The sequence below is a fragment of the Haliaeetus albicilla genome, chromosome 7 (genome assembly GCF_947461875.1).
Source record: "Haliaeetus albicilla chromosome 7, bHalAlb1.1, whole genome shotgun sequence".
Lineage (NCBI taxonomy): Eukaryota > Metazoa > Chordata > Aves > Accipitriformes > Accipitridae > Haliaeetus > Haliaeetus albicilla.
In genome coordinates this window covers 18,823,629-18,847,427 of record NC_091489.1, presented here as the reverse complement: position 1 = coordinate 18,847,427, position 23,799 = coordinate 18,823,629, and the positions used below count along the sequence as shown (strand labels likewise).

General features: G+C 40.5%; 1 protein-coding gene across 10 annotated transcripts in view; it reads right to left on the bottom strand.

The window, feature by feature from the left end:
- HIVEP2 (HIVEP zinc finger 2) overlaps positions 1 to 23,799 on the bottom strand; it is a 140,699-nt gene that overhangs the window by 12,286 nt on the left and 104,614 nt on the right. For all 10 annotated transcript variants that reach the window (XM_069787152.1, XM_069787155.1, XM_069787151.1 and 7 more), the window contains 4 exons: positions 14,275 to 14,319; positions 7,355 to 12,980; positions 6,447 to 6,601; positions 1,210 to 1,385 (listed from right to left, as the gene is read on the bottom strand). In XM_069787152.1, the coding sequence (XP_069643253.1) occupies positions 1,210 to 1,385; positions 6,447 to 6,601; positions 7,355 to 12,769 (5,746 nt within the window). In that variant the 5' untranslated portion in view covers positions 12,770 to 12,980; positions 14,275 to 14,319. The remainder of the gene's footprint in view (positions 1 to 1,209; positions 1,386 to 6,446; positions 6,602 to 7,354; positions 12,981 to 14,274; positions 14,320 to 23,799) is intronic.

The window sequence follows — 23,799 nt, the reverse complement described above, 5'->3', positions numbered from 1 at the left end:
GTGCAATAGTATACCATCTCCTCCCTGTTTCTTCTTCTCTGCCAGAAATGACAGCCTCAGCAAGCAATTTCACATTTCTTTCCATGCCATCTCTTCTGCCTGGAATGTACTTTCTGAACACAGCTGCAAAACCACAATCCTCCTTCAAGACCCATTCCTCCAGCAATGTCAAATGTAAACAATGATCCAAGAACAGTTCACCAGATGGTCTATTGGGACTACAAACGAGCAGCTCCTTGTCTTTGTCCCTACACCCCCATGCAAGTTCTCATCTTAAATTAGGTTGATGGGTCTACTACCATCCATCAGCTATTCCCATCTTTGGCAGAAGAAGAAGTGCTGGAGTCATGGAAACTATTACAATCCTCAATCCTCAAAACAGCCATGAAGCTGCACTGGGATCTTGGGAGAAATTTCCTTCAGCTTCCTCTCTCCCCCTTCAAGTAAGTTCACCGCACTGGGACCAGAATCTGTCTCCCTTGTCTGCCAAAGGGAAGCTAAGAAACTGAAAATGTAAGGCTCATTTGGGCTGTGCTACAAAGAAATGCTACCAAAGAGAAGAATTTTTTTCTTTTAAGGAGATGCAATGCAAATCCAAATTCCAAAGAATATCATTATCTGTGGCCTCAGGGTGACAAATGGAAGCTTTTCTCTGTGCTGATAAATACATGTGAACACAAGCTATCAGATCTCTATTCATAATTAATGCCACAGTGGATGGAGTGGCCCATCTGGGAGACATACATTATTTATAAACTTGAAACTGACCCACTGTAAAGCCCATGAAGGCATGTTTTCCTCAGCAGCTGATGCTCTGCTTCTACATTATGTCATAACAAGTGTACTCTCCTGGTAGTATTTAAGTGTTGCTGCAATTAAAATTTTCACCATGTAACAATTTTGGTAGAAAGTATTATTTGTAAGGGCGGTTCTTATGCTACTATATTTTCTCTGCAGACAGATGGACCAGCCAAGAGCCTATAGCCCTTAATGAGACTATCCAAGGAGTCTCAGAGCCTCACAAAATCCCTGGATCAATTAAACAGGAGAGAAAAACCTCTTTCATGAAGTCCTGTATACATAAACACAATAATTTTATTCTGAAGAAAATTCTTTCCTTGATTGCAAAGGGTGCTTGGATCCCAGATGGCAAAATAGCTCCAAATTTGTCTGGGAAGTGGCAAGAGTTCAGCAAAAAGGGTCAAGTACCTTTAGTTTTGAAGGCAAAATTGCACAACTTGCATACATAAGGCCGGACATCAGTATGAGTGCGGATATGTTTTTTGAGCATGCTTGGCTTCTTGCAACGAATTCCACATTCTTCACAAATGTACTTTCCTCGGCCACGACCTCTGACATAGACATAATCCTCATTTGATTTATACCTGTTGGAAGAGAGCAAGCATTTAAATCATACAGACTCTAGGTCACATACATGCACAGACATCACCTCTATGCATCTGATCCTGATCCAGTATACATCTCATCACAAGAAATCCGCAGAAGCCCATAGGAACTACTGAATTTCCAGTTTGGAACTCACAAAGTATTTGCCTTTCAGGGAATGCACTGGTCCCAATGTGTTTAAACAATGTGAGACCAAAGGGTTGCAGTATGAGAACAGTATAAACACCTTGTCAGGAAACAGATTAGCCACCATTCCTATAGACACAGTGCAACTCCAAATACGAGCCTGCAGGTTGGATTTATTTCAGCTAACTGTAGTCTTGTACAACGGAGGCATCTACCACCACTGAAAACAGCGTCATTTTGCAGCATGGTTCATTCAACTATTTGTGTATTTATCCCTTGGGATCAGATAAATCATATCCTGGAAATGCCCGTTTCTCCCCATTAAGCATAAAGGGAATGCAGATGACTAGGGAGGATGTACGCATTTACACTACAGATGCCTGAAGTTCCCAAAGATGGATCCCTCCCTAAGGGACACCAAGTTGAGTTCACTCAGGTACGTGCTGCTTTAGAAATAAAATGGGAAACTTCCAAGCTGCACACTTAACAGAAAGCTGTTAAAAGAATTTTTCTTAGCACAGGCATAAGCGTTCCATGCTATTTTTGCTGATTACATAGTATGTAGATAGATAATAAATAAGATATGCAAATCTATGTAAAGCTGCACATTGCCTTTACTATCATGATAAATTGTTAATACTGAAATCTGAAAGAGCCCAGGGGATCTGCTCAGGCTGTTCTGAGGTTTGAAGAGCACTGGGCGTTCCCCAGAGGGAGAATTTAATCCTCATTCACCCGAAGTAAAATCCAGAAATTGCTAGAACTGAGAAATAATATTTTTTCTGCCCTCTGTCCTCCCTTGCCCTTTCCCTAAGCAGCACAAAGTACTTTCAGTCACCCTGTGGATGCGCAGCCCACAAAACATCGTTGGTACTGACAGCCCTGTAAATAAATAAGGGACTGTGTGAAAGATTCTGTTAATGTGATGATAACTCTACAAGAAGCAAGTGGCAATTTTGGGGTTACAGAGCTGAAACATTTTTAAAGTGTGCTTTTCTTAGATGAACACTTCTTCCATATGTTCAGCTATATCACTGGCAATATAAATAATGAAGCTAATATCTTAGAAATACATAAAACACTGTCCTGTTCTCACATTCATCTTTTTATCTATTAAAAACATCAGCTCCTCTTTCAAATGTGGATGCCTAAATTCAGGTTTTTTCATCTCCTTTCCAATAAAGTTGGCCCTCTCCCTTTTCCTTCATTGTCCCTGGCACCATGGGCAAAACTGGCATAGTCTAATGTCATTTAATATTTAGCCATCTCTCTAGCAGCTTTTTTTTTAATGTATTTCTGGGATTCTGCTTTTCTGTCTGTCCCATTTCCCAGGTTCTCCTTCATACACACATGCCAGTGACTCCTGTGCTTCATCAACTACCTCCAGGCTTTCTCCCACAGACAGAAAAAAAGTCCATTATTGTTTGAAAGACTGCCATTTTATCTTCTTTTCATCTCTCCTTACAGTCTGATTTTGCTGGGATGGAGTCTACCATGTCACCCATGATTGATACTGGTAAGATAAATGCTGTGTTATAACATGTGCTTTTCCGCTGCTCCATCTCTGCTGCTCCTCTTCCTGACCTCATTCCACCAGCTTCTGTCACCTGTCAGATCCCATTGGGTACAAAGACAATTAGACAAGATCTGTCTCTTCATCATTCATATGGATGGTTCTTGGCCATAACTGACCTTGACTCTCTAAGTATGCTTTACTATAACAATGACTGTAAGAGAAATGACACACACAAATTTGACACTCAAAGAAGGCCTGGTCCAAAAACCGAAACACCAGAAGACTGAGTCTATGGTAATTATCTTTCTAGCTCCCAGGAATATTAGATCTTGCTATTAACTCGTACCTCTCAAAGCTTTCAGTAATTTCCCCCTTCCCACTACATAACTTTCATATAAGGACTATGGTCACTGCTGCTCTGAGCTTGATTCGAATGGGATTCCAGAGTTAAAAAGCACTAACAAGCCTCAGAGTCCTGCAATTTCTATCCAAAATGTCATTTTATTGGGGATTTTCAATAAGAGTCTGTTACTGATTGATAGATATAAAAGAGCAACCATAAGCTAACTGTGAACTCTTGCTGTGAGCTGATAATGTCATTAAGCTAGATGCCAGATGAACAGGCATGTTTGCCCTGTCCCTCCTTTCTTTTCACTTCATGCCATTAGTAACCAACTGTACTGCCGCAAGTACTGAACTTCAAATTGCTGCTTTTCTTTGAGGAACACTGCTTCATAACCCATCAGGGTTTTGCAGTTGCAGATGATGGAAAGCAGATTTTGTGATTCAGATAATTTCATTTGAATCAAGCCACCTGCCAGAGGCAATAATATGGTTGTTAGCTTCTTCCTTCAAAACTCCCTCTGCTGCAATGCTTACAAACTGCTCTTGATGGGCTTTGGTGCAGTGAGGTGGTGATGTGCTGTGACATCTCCTTTTTGCCTCAGCTCCATTTATTCTGCTCCTTCAGCTTCTCACTCATCCCCAGCCCTGTCTATTTGCTTTTTGCCCACCTGCCATACGAGCACTTCGGTCCCCTGGCACAAGGCAGCTGCACAACTGCACTTCCCTGCTCAGAGGACAGGCTTTCCCACAAACCGAAAACTGACAACCGCAGATCTTTCTCAGCTATGGATTCTGAATTGCCTTCTTCGTACTTACAAAACAAAAGCAATCAAGAAGCCTAAGCAAATCCACTGACCAAGACAAATGAAAAACAAAATGAAAATACATTATTGAAACAAGGTATCACCATATACATTTGTCTGTCCAGGGGAGAAAACGTGAAATGAAGATGACAGACGTTTGCTGCATCGTTCAGTGCACTACTTGCACCTGCTGAGATGATACAAAGATGAGCTTGATGAGAGTAGAGCAGACTAGAGGAGAACAGAACAGCTCTACGAACAGCCAAGGGCAAGCAATCACGGAAACCCACCCATGTTAAAAACTAGCTTTCGGAAGTCATAAAAAAAAAAACTGAAGAGGATGACAAATTCAATAGTCAGGACAGAAAAAAAAACCCACACGGTTATAATATCTAAAGAATATTAGATCCATTTAAAAAATAGCCAAACTAATGAAAAGAATGAATCTACCCTTCCACAAATAATTCCTATAAAATGTTCGATAAAATTAGACGTACCCATTAACACTACATCATCTCATCCACTGTAGCTTTGCAGGTTATATGCCTCTATTGAGGAAGTCCCAGTCTACTGCATAGATTATTTGTCCCCCCCCCTCCAGAAATTCATGTGCACATCAAGGTTTCTTACGCTTCGTTTTACTCAAAGGATATCTAAACATAGCCAAGTATTACTAGGAGACATTTCTAGGTGACATGTGAATTATATGACTTTACACAAATAGTTTTGTAGACCTCATTGGTATACAGGGAAACTTAAGATGGTGTAAGTAACAACAAAGTTTCTTAAAGAAGGTATTAGATGGTAGAGGTGCTTTATAGAATGATCTGTTTGTTGCAGCTCACACTGATGTGAATCCTCCTTTAAGTTGCTTTTCTTAATACACTTTTACTCTTCTGACCTCTCATCAGGCAGCTTACATCAGTGCAGACTGTCTTCAGATGGGTGATCCAAATTCAGAAATGATACATAGTGGGAAGCAGGCAAATTTTATACTTCAAAGTGGGTGTGAGTTGAAGCAACAGCTCTTTAAATTTCTTGTAAACTTAGGCTCACCCCTGAATTTGGGTCACTCTTGTGTAGCCAGCCTAGTGGCTTGGGTACTAGGACAACATACAACTAGAGAGAACAGCCAGGATCAGGGTATCTGGGCTAGCATACTTATAGCAATCTCCAAAATAACAGTTTCAGTCTTTCAGGCAAGATGTAGGCTATATTCCTTCAGTGTTGCAGACTACAGAGAAACGCCAATGTTCATTTCATGGAGACTATTCAAGTGGAGCCAAAACACATGTTAATGCAGGACAACTGAGATTTTAAAGGGTACAAAGTGATGGGAGAAGGAAATGGATGTACAAATTTCTTACACCTCTATCCTGACCTATTTAGTTACCCTAGTAAAATACTGCTGTGAGACTATCTGACTTCGGTAAGACTGAAAAACACATCTTTTTCAGCCACCTGACTATTCACTATTAACAACTGGCAAATTAATTGCATCGTGTCAGAATTCTGTAAAAGAAATTAAACAATATGTTCCATTTTAGAGTATACTGCAGAGGCAAACAAGTGTCCATTTCATTTGCTTTTTATAACAAGCTTCAGAAGCCTCAAAACAATGTTAATGGACTTGGAGGTCTCCTATTCCCTCTCTCTGTTATTTGTTTCTGTTATCACTTGAGTGACAGATGGCCATGGTAAAATAAAACATTATTTTATCAATCACAGATGACAGAACTATGGATTAGGCTTAGATACCACAGATTTAACTGTCATCTTACATTTTACCTCCAAAATCCAACTTCAGTAAATAATAAAAAATTACAAGATTAAGCGTAAGCATGCCTAGCTAACCCGTTCAAGTGAGTGGAGGTACACAGACTCTAAAAATGGAACGATATCCTCATGGAAGCCATAAAATAAAGAGAAATGGTATAGATAATATCAAAATGTTAACCATTTATCCATTTCTTTATGACTTAAGGAATGAAAGTAACAGTTTTCTGGGAGTGCTCTCACACAGATGGAAAATATAATTGTCCTAACAGCAAAGTAGAGCCAAGAGTAAGTATACAGGTACCCTGCAGATTGTTTTAAGACTGACATATACATAAAAACGAAGAGGCTTGGGAGCTACAAGACATGGCAGGAATACAGGAGACTGTTCACATCCTACTTCATTCATATTCATTTTCAAATCTCTTTAAAATGACAGGCTGAGCTTGAAATTTCCAGTTGCATTTTCTTACCCTCCTTCAAAGATTTTAATTCGTATCGGCTCAGTTTGTTTGGATGTAATGTCTTTATCTCCATGAATGTCTCCTTTTACTCTTTCTTTTATAATATTCCCCACTACTTTCTTTTCAAGCTTGCTGCCAAACAAGAAGAATGGCTCGTGTTTCATCTGTAGAACAAAGTCAAGGAAGGGTGTTACTGCTGGAGCACACAATAAACGCACACTTCATTTCAAGTACTTTTAACATTCCAGGTCAAAGCCAAACTCTCATTTTGGTGCAACTCTGTAAGATGAATTAATTTGTCCCACTTAATTTGACGGAGAATAAGACAGGGGGCAGCACGGACAAAGTTTTATGACAGTCTTGACAGAAAAGACAGCACCATATCTTTCGTCAGAAAAAAATAATGGAAAATAGAGATGGAAAAGCCTTAGAAGGTAATTTATTGCCATTACAGAATTTTCCCTGGCACCATTATCTAACACTTAGTCCATGAGGAAGAGTCAGTATGTAAAAGACATTAAATGGATCTGAAGATCCTTTACTCAATTTTAACTTAATCTTTACTTACGAATGCACGTGGATGTTTCTGTCTGATAATGTTTGAATCAGGACATGGCAAAAAACAAAGGACAAAATAAAAGGAGATAATGTATCAGGCTCTGGCACACATGAAGGGAGGGCTTTAAAAGCCTCACTTTTACATCTGATTTTGAAAACAGAGACAGAGACAGGAGAAGTAGCAGAGCTTGCAGAAGGGTAAACTGAGGTTCAAAAGTTGTCATGGGAAGATGTCAATGTCTAATTTCCCAATAGGGAATCTTTTTTTAAAAAAAATCATTAACTTACATTTCATAGTTTACTAATATTTTCTCAAATAAAGGTATATGAATTTAATTGTATTAAAACCTCTGACTTACCTGAGCAAACTGCTTCCATGCACTTGATGATGTCAGTTTACCAGCTCCAGGTCTATGCATAGCAGCCAGAGTGTAGATTTCCGTGGTGTTTTTTTGCTTGGACCTTAAAAGTGCTAAAGTGGTCTTTGTACTTAGTCCAGATGGGTTTGGGTTACATGAACTTATACACCATGAAGCATAAACAGAAGACTTGAGGGTTGGTTGCTGAATGTAATTGGGTTTCGTATAGTTTAAGAAACACCAGCTCACAGTAGTAGTAGTGCGCAGACTTGGGAACTGAAGGATCTGCTGAAAATCTGCTACGTCTGTCAGGAGAATGGTTGAGCCTGTGACTTTCCCACTGGTATTGGATGACATCTGGACTAACATCCCAAGAGGCAATTTTTGATGTTTCAGTTGGTCTTCTGGCTGAATTTCTCCTGGTGGCAATGAAGACCTCTGTGGGCTCATGCTCATGTCTGAGGCTGTTTCATCCACATCCAGTTCTTCTGGTGAGTCTCTTCCTTCAGAAGGACCACTGGACTTCTGCCCTGGTGATGTGGAATCAAAACTGGAAAGTTTCTCCCTGCTCAGTGGGAAAGCATCAGCTGTTGGCATGCTGACAGGTGGGAAATCTTGAGATGATGAGGACGACAGCGGTGAAGAGGATGACATGGATGGCAGACTTTCTTTTGGCTCGGTAGCACAGCTCTGCCTTACTAGTTGAGGCTTCTGCACTCTTGGAAAATCTTTCTTTATATCTGAGTTAGTTAACTCAACTGCACTTAGCTCCTCAACTATCTGCCCATACATTTTTTCTTCTTTGACTCGTTTCTGCTGCTTGGTCTCCATGAAGAGCTCCAAGCTGCTGGCAGGTGAAAGCATTCGTTTGCTTCCTCCCAGGGTAGAAGCCATGTCAGAACTGGAAGGCAAACACAGGGGAATTGGTGGCTCCAGTCCAAGTGGTAGTGTCTGCGGCACTTTCCACAAAGGATATTTTTCTAGCCCTCCATGCTGACCCAGCATCTGAGCTATGTTAAATCCAATTCCTTGCATGGTTGCATTAGTTGCCAATGTTCTTTGAGAAACAGTCTCATCAACTTTACAAATTACAATTGCAGGACTGTTGCTCTGTCCAAGGATCTGGGAAATGCTTGTGTACATGACACTACCGTAAGATGGCACATGGGTTTGAATCCTGACGGGAACAACTGTTCCTGGCAAAGACTGTACAGATCCATCACTTGGGGAGTCAAAATCTGTCTGAAGATGCTGCTCAGAGGAGGTATCTGTTGGTTTAATGCTATGGTCTGACTGGTACTTAGCAAGAGTATTTTTTGAATACTGCCCAGAAGTTCCTGAGTAATGCTGGTATGCTTGCTCTTTAGCGTGCACATAATCTGCTGGTTTCTTTCCAATAAGCTCTGGCACATGTTCCAGGTGATAACTTGGAGGAACGTCTGTTTGGAAAGGCTGTTTGACATAAGATTTCTGCAGCTGTTGTACAAAATGATGCTGGAAGTGTAGAGGTTCTGTGCATGACTGCCACAAGACAGGCTGCTGAGATGGTGGTAAGTGAACCATGCAGACAGCTGGATAGGGGAACTGAAACATGGTGCTATGAACAGGGGGAAATGGGACTTTTTCCTGATGTGCAAATAGCTGCTGCTGCTCTGATGGATGTTTGTTAGGAATATAAGGTGCTTGTTGGATCAAGGGAGTCCTTAACATTTCCGGGCTGTCTGCAAGAAGAGCCTGTTGCTGGGCAAGGTGGGACGAGCTATTACTAAGCTGAGCACAAGAGCCAATAGCCTGTTTTCCAGAGTCATCTACCTGAATGGGCTGAAGTACAGAGGAAGGGGAGTGATGCCAGGCAAGCTGGGAGGAGCGAAGACCAGCCTGTGCATGTTCCATCTGCTCCTGCTTTATACTTTGTTCTGTGCTCTGATCAGTCTGGGAAATCTCTGGAAAACCACTGAAGGAAGCCTGGCGAACCAAGAAGCATTTCTTCCTTTCTCGGGATGGAGACAGTGCCATAGTAGGTGTCCCAGCTGAAGAGGCATGAGACAGGTTCCCATAATCAAAGGATTTACTTCGGATCTCTGGGATTTCAGCAGCATGAGGACAGGGCATCTGTTCAGATGAGCACCGTCTCATTTCCCTCTGATGGTGATGCCCAGGGACGGAAAGTGAGTAAGCACCAGCTGGAACTGTTAAAAACTCAGACTGTTTTCCAAACTCATCTTGTTTGGGAGGCGTGATGAACTTCATATTCTCTTCTCTTTCAAAGGACATTGAAAAACTAGAACTGTGGGACAAATTGCTTTCTTGGCTAGGGCTGCGAGAGAGGCTTGTACCTGTGGACTCAAAGCTGGATTCTCCAGAGGAGTGCTCCATGTCAGCCAGTCGTAAACGCTTCTTTTTGGGTGGTAGCTTTTCGGCTGGAAGTTGAGAAAGGGTTTCACTTCTCTGGGGCCACTGGAATTCTTCGGTGGGTCTCTCCTGCTCTTTACTCTGCATTTCTTTATCTTTTTCAGGCTTATCTGGCTCCTCCGTGACACGAATTTCAGGTACCTGTATATTGTGCTGGCGAACCAACCTGGGCTGCATATGATACGGCTGAGGCTGTTGGGATGGAGACAGCTTACTGGTGTCAGCATTTTCCATTTGTGGAACTCGGTCTGGGCTCATTGGGGACTCACAAATCTCACTCTCGCATGTTTCAGATGGTGAATAGATTTTTTCCTGCTGGCATGCAATATGTTCTGTAGATTCAGACCTTTCAAATGAGTTTGGCCTGCTCAATGAATTTGTGTGCTGAATGACAGAGATGACATTTCCAGGGGGCTTTCTAGCCAGTGATTCTGCAGTCTTTTCTTGCTCTGCAGTTAAGGATGAGTCTTCCAGAGAAGCTGCCGGGCTTCCAGACTGCAAGTAAGGCCTGCAGATTTCAAAACGCTCTGCATGGCAATGGGCAGCATTGTCCAGGCCTTGAAGGGCAAATCCACTCCTTGGCAATTCCTGAATTTGGGATTTGGGATCAAAGTCCAAAGGCTGAATTCCACCAGTGGTGCCAGTTGTACTGCTGCAAAGCATGGGACTGTCTTCCTCATCTCCAACACTCTCCTCTTTCCTGCGCTTTCTGTTTTCAAAAGTTGTTCCAAGCATGGATGGCACTGCCTGAGATTGTCCAAGTGGATCAACAAAGTACTCTCCCCCCTTGCTCATCACACCTATGGATGGCGAGTCCCTGTAGTTCTGCTTCTGAGCTTCAAATTCTTCCCACTTTCTGTAGTGCTTTCCACTGGCATCGTAGTCATAAAAGGTCTTGTCTCCTTTCTTCTCTTTTAAGGATGGTCCTTTGTCACCTGCTATCTGTCTGTTGGAAGCAATAATGATATTTTTCCCTGGCCTTCCATGATAGTCTGAATCCAAGTGCCCCTCCTGCACAGAGGGCAGTTCAAAGGCAGCCTGTCTTCTCAACATCCTTTGGTGGGATATTCCCACTGTCCCGGGGTAAAATACATCATCTGAGCCAGTCATCTTCTCATCAAATGAATGGCTTCCTCTCAGAGATGGGGGAATACTTAGGCTGTTTGCAGAAGAGGTTGGCATGGAGTTACTTCTAATAAGAGGAGAGGAATCTACTGGGGGCTCTAGAAGGACTGGCACGTCACCCTGCTGACTGACTTGGTACAGGTTGGATTCACTTTTGATGGATGATGTGGTGGTCTGGGATTGTCTAGATTCTGTATTGCTGCCTGGATAAACTTGTGTAGATTTAATAGTGCTCAAATTACTGGAGTCAATGAGTTCTTCTTTATTTGGAGTCAGCTGAGAAATATGTTCCTCAAGCATCTTGATATCTAATCTGTTATTTAAAAGAGTTAATGGCTCTGCTTTGCCCTTTCTATCCATTAAACTGTGTTCCTGATTTGTTGTAGCTACTGTTAGTGCTGTCCTTTGATTAATCCTGTAGAACTTCCCAAAGATGATCTCTTCGTAAGACTTTGCATTAGTATTTGGTGGGCTAATTTGCTGCTCAGCACTTTCTGAGCGGGAAAAATAACCAGAGTCAGTGCTTCCTTTACTGTGTGGGCTCAGGAGGTTTAACGACTGCTCAGAATCTTGCCCTTTTTTCTCTGACAGTCTTAGTGCAAGTCGCTGTTTAACTGTATGAGAGTCATCAGACTTGGTACTTAAGGATGGGTTTTGCAACATATCAGAGCCAATATATGGTGAACTCTCACTGGGTAACTGAATTCCACTTTTAGGGATAATCAAAATGGGCACTTTCATTGGCCCCACCAAGGACTCTTCCATGGAGGAGTGAAAACTGCTCCTGCTAGCAATGTCCAGGGGGAGCTGTGGGACGGGGCTCAGTTTGTCAGACCCTTCCACTAGGAGTGGGGTCTCCTCATCAGTGTCTGTGCTCTGCTCGCCATCTGAATGTATTTCAGCTTCCACGTCGATGTAACTGGCATCTAGGTCCAATTTAGAGACTGCTGACTCTGTGAAAGGTACCAATCCTGCTTTAATTGCATGGGCATGTGACTTCCTGTGCTTGTAAAGGTTGCTCTTCGTCTTGAAGGAGAAACCACAAGGAACACAAGGGTAGGGTCGCTCCCCAGTATGCGACCTAATATGTTTTTTAAGTACGCTAGGTTTGGCACAAGCCCGATTACAGTAAGGACAAATGTACTTGCCAGGCTTTTTGGGTTTGTGCTCCTTTTTGTGAGCATCTTCTGATTGTTCTAAAGATTTCTGTGAATATTGGCTGTATGCAGGGTTCAAACTTGAAATCTTCTTCCTGGAGAAACCTCCGCTATGGCTATGCATATGAAAAGGAAACAAGTCCTCTGAGGCAACTGATTGCAAGTGGCTAGGAAACTGCCATGGAGGGCCTTCCAAGCTCTGATGTGGCTTTATGTTGTGCAAGAAGCCTTGTGGCAATGAATGCTGTGGGAAAGAAAGTGAATGTTGACATGAGTAAGGACTTGGACGATGCTGTGGATATTGCTTCTCCGTGACTTGCTGTGCAGCTTCATTTGATGATACCAGTTTCCCAGAACTAAAAAGTTGTGCTGATGCTGTGTTTCCTATTTGCTCGTGATCTATTTGTGGTTGCCTCTGTACTTCTTGATTGCCAAAAGTGCTCATCTTAATAACAGCTGAATGTTCTTGCCTCCATCTACTTGGTACTTTAGCAGTTTCTCCAGACCTTGAGGTAGCTTTTTGCCCTATAGCTGTGTCCCCAGAGTCCATTTTGTTACACAAGGTCTTAAGTGCTAGTTCACTTGAAAGCTGTGCAGACACATGGAGTGTGTCCAAAGCTGTGCTTTTTAAAGTTTTGTTGCTCCCATTTTTCCAGGGCTGTTGCAAGCTCACAGACTTTTCTTTCTCTTTGGAACTTTCCACGCAGTAGTCTATAGGCATTAGATTTGTGTCTGTACACTAATGTGAGTATTATACAGTTCTGTTCATGGCAGGAACTTTCCTAAACAGTTTATTATACATTTGCAAAGACTTGTTATAGCATTTGGACATTTTCCATTGTTATTAAATACTGAGATGCAGAATGACCCAGAGATGCTTGTGATCTACTAGAGTAAAGTTCTCTTCATCTCTTCCATGGTGACACAGCTATCTGTATGGAAAAATCAAAAAGAAAGAAACCCCACACACCAATTAATAGAGCCATGCTAAATTACATTGATGCAGTCAGTTGCACTTTTATTGAGCCTTACATGAAAAGCATTGAGGGACTTAAGGAAAGGTAACTACATTTCAGAAAACTCCCTTTTGTGAGCAGACACAGTAAAGACTGGCTCCAGAGACTGCACACAAGCATAATCACTACTCAATAAAAACCCTAGGAATAGGAAACAGAGATCCATACTTTCCAAATTAAACAGTAGCTTTAGAAGGCTTTCTGGGGACAGTTTAAAGGCTTGATTCTCAGAAAGTCCACCACCTACTTTCAAAGCTTTTTCAGCAAATCACTGCTGAAAATAGAGTCCTAACACCGTGGGCAGTGTTATCCAGTATTACTCACCTACAGTTCAGACATGCACTTTAGTCACCTGGCCTTCCTCTGAAGTCAGAGGAGGGTGATCAGTACTTCCAGAGGAGAAAGCTTTCCATATCGTGATGGGTGCTTCAGACATAGGGCATGTCTATGCACTTGGCCATCCGCTATGGAGGATGCTTGTTTCTCACTATCAGCTAGGCAGAAATCCTAGATGACTGCCTTGGAGTATATATCAAATTTTAGGATGGCTAAAGTGAGGTACTTCTTACCTTAGATCATCTAACTGGTTTTACAAGAAGGTGTTGATCACCCTTTTAAACTACTTCTAAACAGTCAAAAAAGAGACATAAAATAAGCATTCCAAACACAGCACTATCTATCGGTACCTTTCCACATCTCCATCTTCCAATCACTATATTAAATTTTAGTAAGAATGTCTTTCTAGAGGTAAAACACGTACTAGAGAAATGAGCTACAACTGTGTTTATGTGACTTTAGCATTTTAGATTTCAATGTTGAAACATTTCTACACATGCGTGCTACACATGCACTTTTCATGCTTAAATGCAATAGGTTTCCACAGTTTTATTATAAAGAAGAAAAGCTCAGAGGTATGATTTTCATAGACAAGTACACCATTTGAATTTGAAGAACAATGCAGGCTTCCTGCTTCCATATTATCCAAACACAGGACATTTTCTGGATGGAACAGTGAGAATTATAAAGAAAGACAGTCATGATTTTACAATAGCATGGCAAAGGGGAAAAAAACCAGTATTAGAGATACTGGAATATTTTTCATTCCTACAGTGGAAAAACTGAATTTGGCTTGAAGAAACATTAGCAAAGTGCAGGAAAAAACACTGGTAAGGGGAGTACATGGGGGTTTTTTTCAGTGTAAAACAATTACCTGCATCTTCTAGGCATCTAATAGGCATGACTAGCTTCAAATTTCCTGTAGAAAAAAAAAAATACAGTCATAAGAAATTCTTGATGTTAGGTATTGATGCTGAAGAAAGTTTTCTATTCTTTACAGTAGAGGCCTGAAAATTTCATTTATCCATCCACTGGAAAAAATTCATGTTTTCTTAGAGGTCTGAGCAACCACATTTTGAAGAATATGAGTGTGAGTCTTTTTAAAGTATTTAGGTTTCTACTGTGTAGATGAATAAGTGCAAGTCTAAACTAATGCAGTCCCACCTTCCTGAATTGGTGAAAAGAGAACTGCCAATGGACCTCTTCATTGCTACACCTTTGTTAAGCCTGGATTATCCCTGAATCCCATTGGCAAATCCCCTTTCAATGCCTCTCTCCGGCTAACACTTTTAGACTCCAGGCCTCTCATTAAATGTTTCAGGGACCAGAACAAAATCCTGGTCAGGGTGTCACCACTCAGGTACAAGAAAATACAGTGAAACACAAGTAGGTTTACAAATTGGTTAACACCAGTGGGATACTGCTCAAGAATGTATGGCTTCCTTCGCGAAGTGGAAACCTACAGACCAAATACATGGTTAAAAGACTTCTGTGAATGCCATGATTTGCCACCTGTCTGAATATCACCAGTCTGCACACTACTATCTGTATTGCCAAAAAGACCAGCACAGAGAACAGGGAGCCCGAACATCATCACGCTGCCCTAAAAGCATTTCTCCTGTCAAAGGAGGACTCTCCCTTCCAGTTTTCAACAAATCTTATCTTGAAAACAGATTCTGGCTTTTGTTTCATTAAAAAGGATGTTTGTTCAATTGCGATAACAAAAGCAACAATTATGGCTTTTCTTTATGGCTTTTGTTTGGGACAAAATTCAGAGCATCTCTAAAGAAGAGGTCTTTAGAAATAGCTGGAGTATTAGCTTCAGACTATGGGATATAGGCTGCTATAATGATCCTCAATTCGAAACAGTCAGAAAAACAGCTAGAGCACTCATGCTTTCTCCATTGAATAAAACCAACAGATGATAAAATAGTAAGTCTATAAAAGAAAAAAATCATCAAAACTTGAAAAATAATTTTTAATTCTTTGTAATTAATAACACTTTGAAAGAACAAACGGACATTAGTAAAGCCCCATGACTTGACGTAAGTAGACGCACTACTGTGCCACCTGTTACCAATTATTCATTTAACAGTAGAAATAACATATCAGTAGTTAGGACAGCAATAGATAATGGACTGTTGGTTTAGTCAAATAGGGATAACATATTTTTAAATTGTAACTATAGAGAAATCCCCTATAGGACAAAATAATAGCAAGCTATCAAATACAAACTGGAATATTTTAGGTCATAATGTCATTCAGCTTTGATGTACTAATGGCTTTTTAAATAACTCTCTTGTCTGATTCTCTAAAAGAAAAAAGAAAAAAAAAGTAATCCAAGTAAAACTATTTAATTTTCCTAATCCGCTTCCTTAAATAAAAAGCGTCACTACAAATGGAAAAAGAAATCGTCGTGCGGGATTTACACTATATCAGAAGTGATTACCACAGAGCAGCTCTGCAGTGTCTTATGAGGGAATGGCAGGTAAGTGGCAAACCATTTTCGGCAGGTGAGCTAAACTGAACTGCAGGTCAATAATGATGCCAACATATGAGCAGGGATGTAAAGGAAAATGTGTGGCTTGAGAAGCAAAAACAGGGACAAGAGGGAATGTTCCTCACTGAAAGAGATAAAGTTATTAGCCATCTTCAAAGAAAAATACTTTTCTCCTCATTAGGCAATTTTGCAAATGGCGAAGAAGAAATTTCTAGAAGATGGGAGTACCCCTTCTGTTCCATACTCCCTCTACCGAGAGCACCTTTAGAGAAGAAATCTGCCAGTCATGGAATAGTGACAGCTATGGTTTTATTTGAGCAAAAGATGATGCTAATATACTTCCAACAATTTTCTGTTCTGGACTGAGACCTCCTTTACAGAGTTCAAGCCACTCTGCGGTCCTGCTATTTTCAGAATGTTCTACATAATTTTTCAACCTACACTATGAAACAGGTATAGACTAATTACAGGGATTATTGATGGCTTAAGTTTGGTCAGAGTCATTCTCCTGGGGAAAATAAATCCCTTTCCAGAACCAACATAATCATTTCTGGTTTGGTTTGAGCTGCCATCCATTCTGTGTCAAAGATGGCTTTAATATTATTTCTTTCAGTTTCTTTTTCCCCCTCCCTAATGGGAGACTGGCCTAACTGGAGAAATCTAAGACACTGCAAAACTAGTTTGCATACTGTCTGTTTTTTTCCAGTCAAACCTCTATCTCATCTGCCTGCACCCACAGCCTAGCTTAAGCTGACAACAGATCTCCATTTTTCAACTGATTAATGTTTCTCCTTTAGAAAACACTGTAAATACACTTTTCAATATTGCTCTTCATCAAACATATACTATTCAATCGACAGAAACTCCCTATATTTCAATACTACATATTTCAAACTAAGGAACTAAGGATGATAAAAATGCACATTTTCTTTAATACCTTTGGCATGGTTCAGCTCCGCTGGAGTGACTAAGAGGAGCCCACCTACACGGATCAGAAGCCGTACGGGAGTTGCGCTGAGCACATCGTTTGACAGGAGCTGCAAAGTCTTGCCTGGCTGGGGGCCAAGCCAGGTTTCCCGGTAGGAATGTCGCCTGGGAGCCAGCTCCCCCAGCCACAGTAACTGCACTATCTGCCTGCCTCAAACCAGGACATTTTACTTCTGTGAAAACTTTGAACATGAGAAGATTACTGGGAAACCAGGAGCTGTATTTATGTCAGATGCACCTACTAAATCAAGACTTTTAAAACTTTCTAGAAAGGAGCATTATCCTGTCGCTCCTTCTCCTACGGTGCCTTTGTGAGCTGCATGCAGAGGACATTTATCTGGTTGACTGCAGAGCTCCAAGATTATTCCCTCCTTTCTTTTTTTTCTTCTCTTTTTTTCAGATCATTAAAATGGTTACACTCAACAGCTTTAAAATAAAATTTGGCAAAATACAACTTTTACTACTTCTCAATTTGTAGCTCATATTACAGCTCTTGCAAGTGAACAAATTGGAAGCTTATGTATTCCAGGCTAAATCCTGAGTGCACCATACAGAATAAATATTGACTCTAGCGTAAGGACTAAGGGTCAGATCCAGCCCTGTTTTAAATCTTTTCTGTCCAGCTCTGCCAGCACAAAGCCGGCCTAAAACCACAGTAACTGGCCCCTGAAGAATTCATATTCTATAGGGCAAGCATTAGCACAGACAAGCTGCAGTGGGTCCTGTGAAATCCTTACACTCATGCACAAACCTCTGCCAAGACCCTTATTAGGCAAGTCTAGTTTATGTCTGGGATAAGCCCAGCAGCCAAGCAGCCTTACAAGGAAGAGAGGCCACCTCTGAGCGATTCCCCACCTGCAACTGAGAAGAAAATTGCCTTGGCCTTTTGGGAAGACAGACAGCACACCTTTGGCTTGCTGTCCTACCCCACATTTCCCTCTGCCCCACTAATGATATTCCCCAAAGAGCTGTTTGGTGTTGACATCCCGGTGAAAAGGAAAAAGTCTGGGAACCCTGATAAAACATGGATTTACAGCTTCTTCTACCTAGGCAAAGTCATAGGTGGGCTAAGTTTGAAGAAGAGCTCTCGACCAGCATTCAGTGTGCATCTCTGAACTGAAGGATTTAACTGGCATGAAGATAGATAAACATTTGTTCATCCTTCTTTGCAAGGTTCTGTATTCATTCATGGGCTGAGGATGTTACGTAGCAACATAACAGAAGGAATGCAGTCCTTGGGGTATATACTTTTGGCGTTCTACACAAATGAAAAAAAAGATGACCAACTGCAAGCTTTTTACACTAGTTGACACCACACTTGCGGTCTTTGAACTGTACTTACTAAAAAGATAAGGAAGAAGAAACACTTCTTAAATTTCCCAGTTTTGTAAAAAGGCTTCCCATTCTTGACCAGAGAGATTCTCTTTGCATTTCCAACAGCCCCTGGTTAGGGGTCCCATCTGACTGTGGTTTTGAGGCTGGCCTTCTACCTGTCTATTTGAACACCTCTAGGAATGACTGTAAATTCCTATGTCAACCACTGGCACTTGGCAAAGTATTGAATTACTGGGGAATGCAAGGATGCCTGTGCTTTTGCTGCAGTTTGGCAGGAGTTATAAGATGTCCTTTTACACATGCAATTCCAAGGCGGCAGCCCTTTTGAAACAGGTTGGTTGTATTTATTTTAATCTACCACTTTCTATATTGTAATTGCTGTTGTTACTTCTTCACATTTGAAGACACTACTCTAATTTGTTCATTTAATTCCACCCCAGATGTTCTGCCTGCCCTCCAGATTTCCATGCTTTATTGAACGTATTGCCATTCTCCAACACCAGCCAGAGAATCACAGTATTGAAAATACCCTGAAACATTTAGAACACATGTATTTTAAATTGGGCAGCTGAACTAATCATTACAATGTATTTTTTTAAATGTAATTTAAAAGTACAAAACCAAATACTGCTCAGCAAGTACACATAGTACACTGTGAATTTACTATTAAATGATCAAACAAACTGTACTAAGCTTACGTGAGGAGAAGCTACAGGACAGGATCTGTTCTCCATTGCTATGTTGGGTAAATACTTGTGTTCACATGGATTCCCCAAGAAGCCAGGAACTGAGGGGACTGACTGAGAGGATCCAGTTACAGATGCATCAAGGGCAGACTGCAAGCTTGTTGTGACCAAACACCAACTTCAAGCTTTTACGCTCAGGTTTTTATGAATGCACATTTGCGTCCCTGGTAGTTGCTGGTTTCAAGGGACAGAATCTGTGCACGTAAAACTAGAAGCGGTATAAAACCTGGCATCCTGATTTGTGCAATTATTATTTCAGTGCTTGCACTAAATCTGGCTCATATTTTGAGAACTATTCGAGAATCTCAGCCATGGAGAGATGGCATATAACAGCACATTTTAGTTAACTGTAGTAGTATTGATTATTTCATTCATTTTAAGGCTTTACCAAACTTAGCTTAATCTTGTTAATTCAGATAATTCAAAACATTATCTGAGAGCATTACCTGACTATGTTGGAGAAAATAACTGAAACCTGTTCTGCTTAAAAGCACGCTGAAGCCAACTAAAGAAAACAAATAAATAATCAAATCTGTTGTACTCTTAACATCCGTTAACCTTAACTGTAGGAACTTACACCTGTCTCAGACATTTCATATACATGTTAATGGGTACATGCCATGAAGAAGAACAAGACTCTGCTTCCCTCCTCTGAATGTGATCCTACTGAATCAGAGGTCAGGCCCGCTCTATCCCCTCTGCGGTGACCTTACAGAAAAATCAGGTATGAGACAAGAGTCTCTCATTTGACTTCAAGGAGCTTTGAAAAGATACAAGGTTTGACTCAGAACAACTAAAAGGAGACAAATTATTCCAACAGCAAGTACAAGTAAGAGCCAAATTCTGCTCTACATTATCTTGGTATGAATCTGAAGCAATGAGTTGCAAATCAAAGGACATAATTCCAGATTTATTCCTCATGAAAACAAGCAGAATCAGACATCACTTAGGTTTAGGCTCTTACATCCTACATACTAAGTATTTGAGGTTATTTGTTACAAGGTGAAAATAAACTAATCCAACACCTCTAACATGTCTACAGAGAAATACGTAACATATATTGCAATAAATGTTCAATTACATGGTAGTAAGAAAACATGAGTGATTTTCTTTAAGACATGCTGGCTTGTATCATAAATGCTTAGAGCACAGCTGCAGCAAAACACTCAGTTTTTGCTATGTTAAGTATCTCAAATATAATTTTAAACTGCCACTCTCTATAGAAAAAAGAGCACCCCCCAAAAAAACTTAAATTCAAGTTGAGTGTATTTTAAGAAGCCATAGAAGAAGCCTACAGCAGAAATGCCTTAACACTGACCTTTTCACTATAATGACAAGGATTGCTCACTCAAAGTACATCACTATTTCCTGTTTCAGCATCATACACAATGTACACATTACTACCGGACGGAAAAAATGTATAAAAAAAGCTTTCACGTTGCCAAAGTCCGACTGAACACAGACTTATTTCCACAGGATGACTATTAAAAAAAAAAGAAAAAAAAAAGAGAGAGAGAGAAAAGGCTACACAGGAGCCAAATTAATCTTAAACGCTTCCTTTATAGGCAGAAATTTGCAAACAAATCACAGTTCTCCTTGAATGGAACAAAAACCTGCTATCAAAGAGATGCCAAAAAAGCCAACAGGACAAACAATCTTGTCAGTCAATTAGCAGCTAATTGATCTCTCTGATCCCACTGCTTTTAACAGAGCAGGTAAATATTTTGTTTCTGGTTGCCTAACCTTGCTGTGCACAGAAGAGTCTGTCAGAAGTGCTTAAGCATGTCAGATAATACAAAATCTACCTGTTCTGGCTGACCATCTTCCAGTGCAGATACTCTGAATCTATCTCTATACAAAAGCAAAGGATTGGGATTATTCAGATATGAAACTAAACAAGAGAATTATATAAACTGCTAATCTTCTCACACTGCTACTTATTTCCTTGGGGAACAAGTTAAAAAATGAAAATGGATGAGTAAAGTACCAATCATTTCCCATGTGGACCTTAAAATGTGATGGCAGAGCAATGGCAGATCTGACAGACAGCACTTCCAGTGTTATTAAAATTTCAGAAGGCAACAGAAATATCACAGTCGTTTTGCCCCCCCCCCTTCTTTTGAATTATAGTATGCAGTGACTTAAAATAGTGAGAGCAGCTCCCATGCAGAGAACAGTCAGAAACAGATGCCCACCACTAAGGTCCTCTGTAAACATTATTTTGATGGCTGAAGTTAGGTTTATATGATGCCTAATCCCATTGGTCCTAACCTGCACAAGAATGAGTTTCTCTCGAAGGTGAGTTAAATAGTAAGGAAACAGTATTTACTAAATGCACATTAACAATGTATAGTAGTATCCAAAGCGGTGCTGAGATACAAATGAGCTCTTAATTCTTGGGCTGCTCTCTTCATCAGCAGAAACTCAACTCTATCTCACTTTCTTCTGAGCCACAGAAATTGAACACAAGGATACTGTGCCAAACCATAGAAGTGTGAAATAGTTTCTGATCACTATTTGTAGAATTACTTTTTTTTTCCACACCTGCATTGTAGAAAAGAAATGGAGCTTTGGCCCTGCTTTTGGCCCCAAATTATTATCATGTAAATGAACAGGCATTATGTACCCCCCAAAAGACTAAATATCTAAAATCTGTGAAAAGCAAAGGCTCAGACACTAACCAATGATGCTATATGATGCCATTGGGATTGCAATGAAAGTTTTGCATTTGCAAGAACTGGTGAAAATTACTGAGATTAAAGAATTTTTTCTCAACTCAACACAAAGAAACGTGTTAATCAGAAAGGGAAATTTCACACCTTATAAAGGACAGATTAACTAAGCAATGAATTTAGCAGCACTTGTGAAAGATGAAGTGTATGCAAAGAGCAAGATTCCTGTGTGGACGTGGTTTATAGTCATTTCTAGATTTATAAAATATCATCTACAGTAAGAAGGGTAAGAAGAGTGTCACTGGTGAGTTCAAACTGCTAAAGTTGTCAGATGTAACAATTTTCCTAACTGAAATGACACGCAAAGGCTGAAATGCCTCTTGGTTTTCACACAAGAACTGCAACCTTGGGCAGCCGCTGGGAAGAACAGACCTGTGCTGGTAAAGTCCCTGCTAAGATACCATACAGCTTCTCCCCAAGTTTTCCCAGGAACAAAAAAATATCAAAATTTGTCTAAATATTGCATCATTTTTAGGTACAAAGTAACTATTATTCTGTTGCCAAATGGAAATATTAGGCAAATATCAGGCCTTTGCCTAGCTTTTTCATCTTAGAGGGAAAATATCGCTGAATTTTCTGGGAAGTGAGACTTTTTTAGTTTAAAAGTTATGCAATCCTAATTATACAACAACGGCAGATTTTGCGAACAGCTATGCCTCCTTTCACACCATGTCAGAAGAAGCCACTTGCATTTCACATGAAAATACCAGTCTCTTTCAAACACTTTTCTTGAATGAGCAAATGCACTGCCTCTGACGGATGCCCTCACCCCAGGAAGAATTACATAGGAAGACATTTATAGTATCTGAGCTTACGTTTGTTTTTCACTCACACCAATTATTATACAAGCTTATTTTAAAACCTGTCATTGTTTACTAAGCCCTGTGGTCACCACATGTCAAAACAAAACCAGATGCATGCTAAACATCAGTAGCATGTTCTTACCATTTTTTTTCCATTTTTTGCACCCAAAGTGGAATGGGCTTTCACAGCAGTTTTATTTCAATCCATTCTGAATACTTTGTTAAAGTTCAGCTGAGATCAGCTATTAAGCTGCAAATCCTATATATCGCACAGATGTCAGAACAGTCACTATTCTGCAGCCAAAATGTTTTGTTTTGACTAGTGATTCAATACAGGCATTTCGCTGTAGCAAATCTAGTCACTTAGCATTGCCTAAAGATTCTGACCACTACAGCTGTAATACAGGATACTTTAATTAGACTGCACATTTAAGGATGCTGCTTTCTTTACAACCCTCAGGATGCCTAGCAGGGGAAAAAAAGAAATAAAAAGCTCTTGAAAATTACTCTGGCCATATTTTACAGTACTTCCTTCTTTTTATTGCATGAAGTATTGAAAGTCAGTATGTACAATATCCAGTTGCATCAGAACACCTCTTAAAACATTCAGTAAAATATGCACACGCTTTCTGCTGCATTTTGTAGGTATACATGAAATTTCACTCTTTGCAGTTAGGTTTATTTCTGCAAAACACAAATCAACTGTGTTTATTAACATGAGCATCACTCTCCTGAGTAAACACCTCTGAAAAGATGAAGGTCGACCAAAATGCCTGAAGCCACATATAAAACCTCTGTTATTCCACAGGGCTGTGTTGACATTTGAGGGGCAGGCCAAGCTGACAGCTCAGTTACAGATTCTCAACAAGCGCAACACAATAAACCCCAAAACATTTCTTGGGAAAGACAGTGCTCAGGTTTCATGATGACTTTATATCAGACAAGGTTAGACCAGGGTGCGGTATTACAGGGCACCCCTAGCACAAACAGCACCTTAAACTTTCATATATGTATGCCACATCACACCAACTTTTGAAACTACTCCAAGGAAACCTGCAACATGAAACCATTATCCTGTACTTAATAAGTGGCACAATTGGATGCCAAATCACTCCTACCTAGGAAAAGTTGAAGTAAGGACAGCAAAAAATCTTCATTGCGAGAGCTCGGCAGGCTCTAAGAGGACATTTTAAGGGCTGATGGCCTACTGAAAGGGAAAACAACTGCTGCTCAGCTCTAGAAAACTCCAGACAACTTTGTACAGGGTTCTCCTCCTGCATCATGCTTGGCACATTC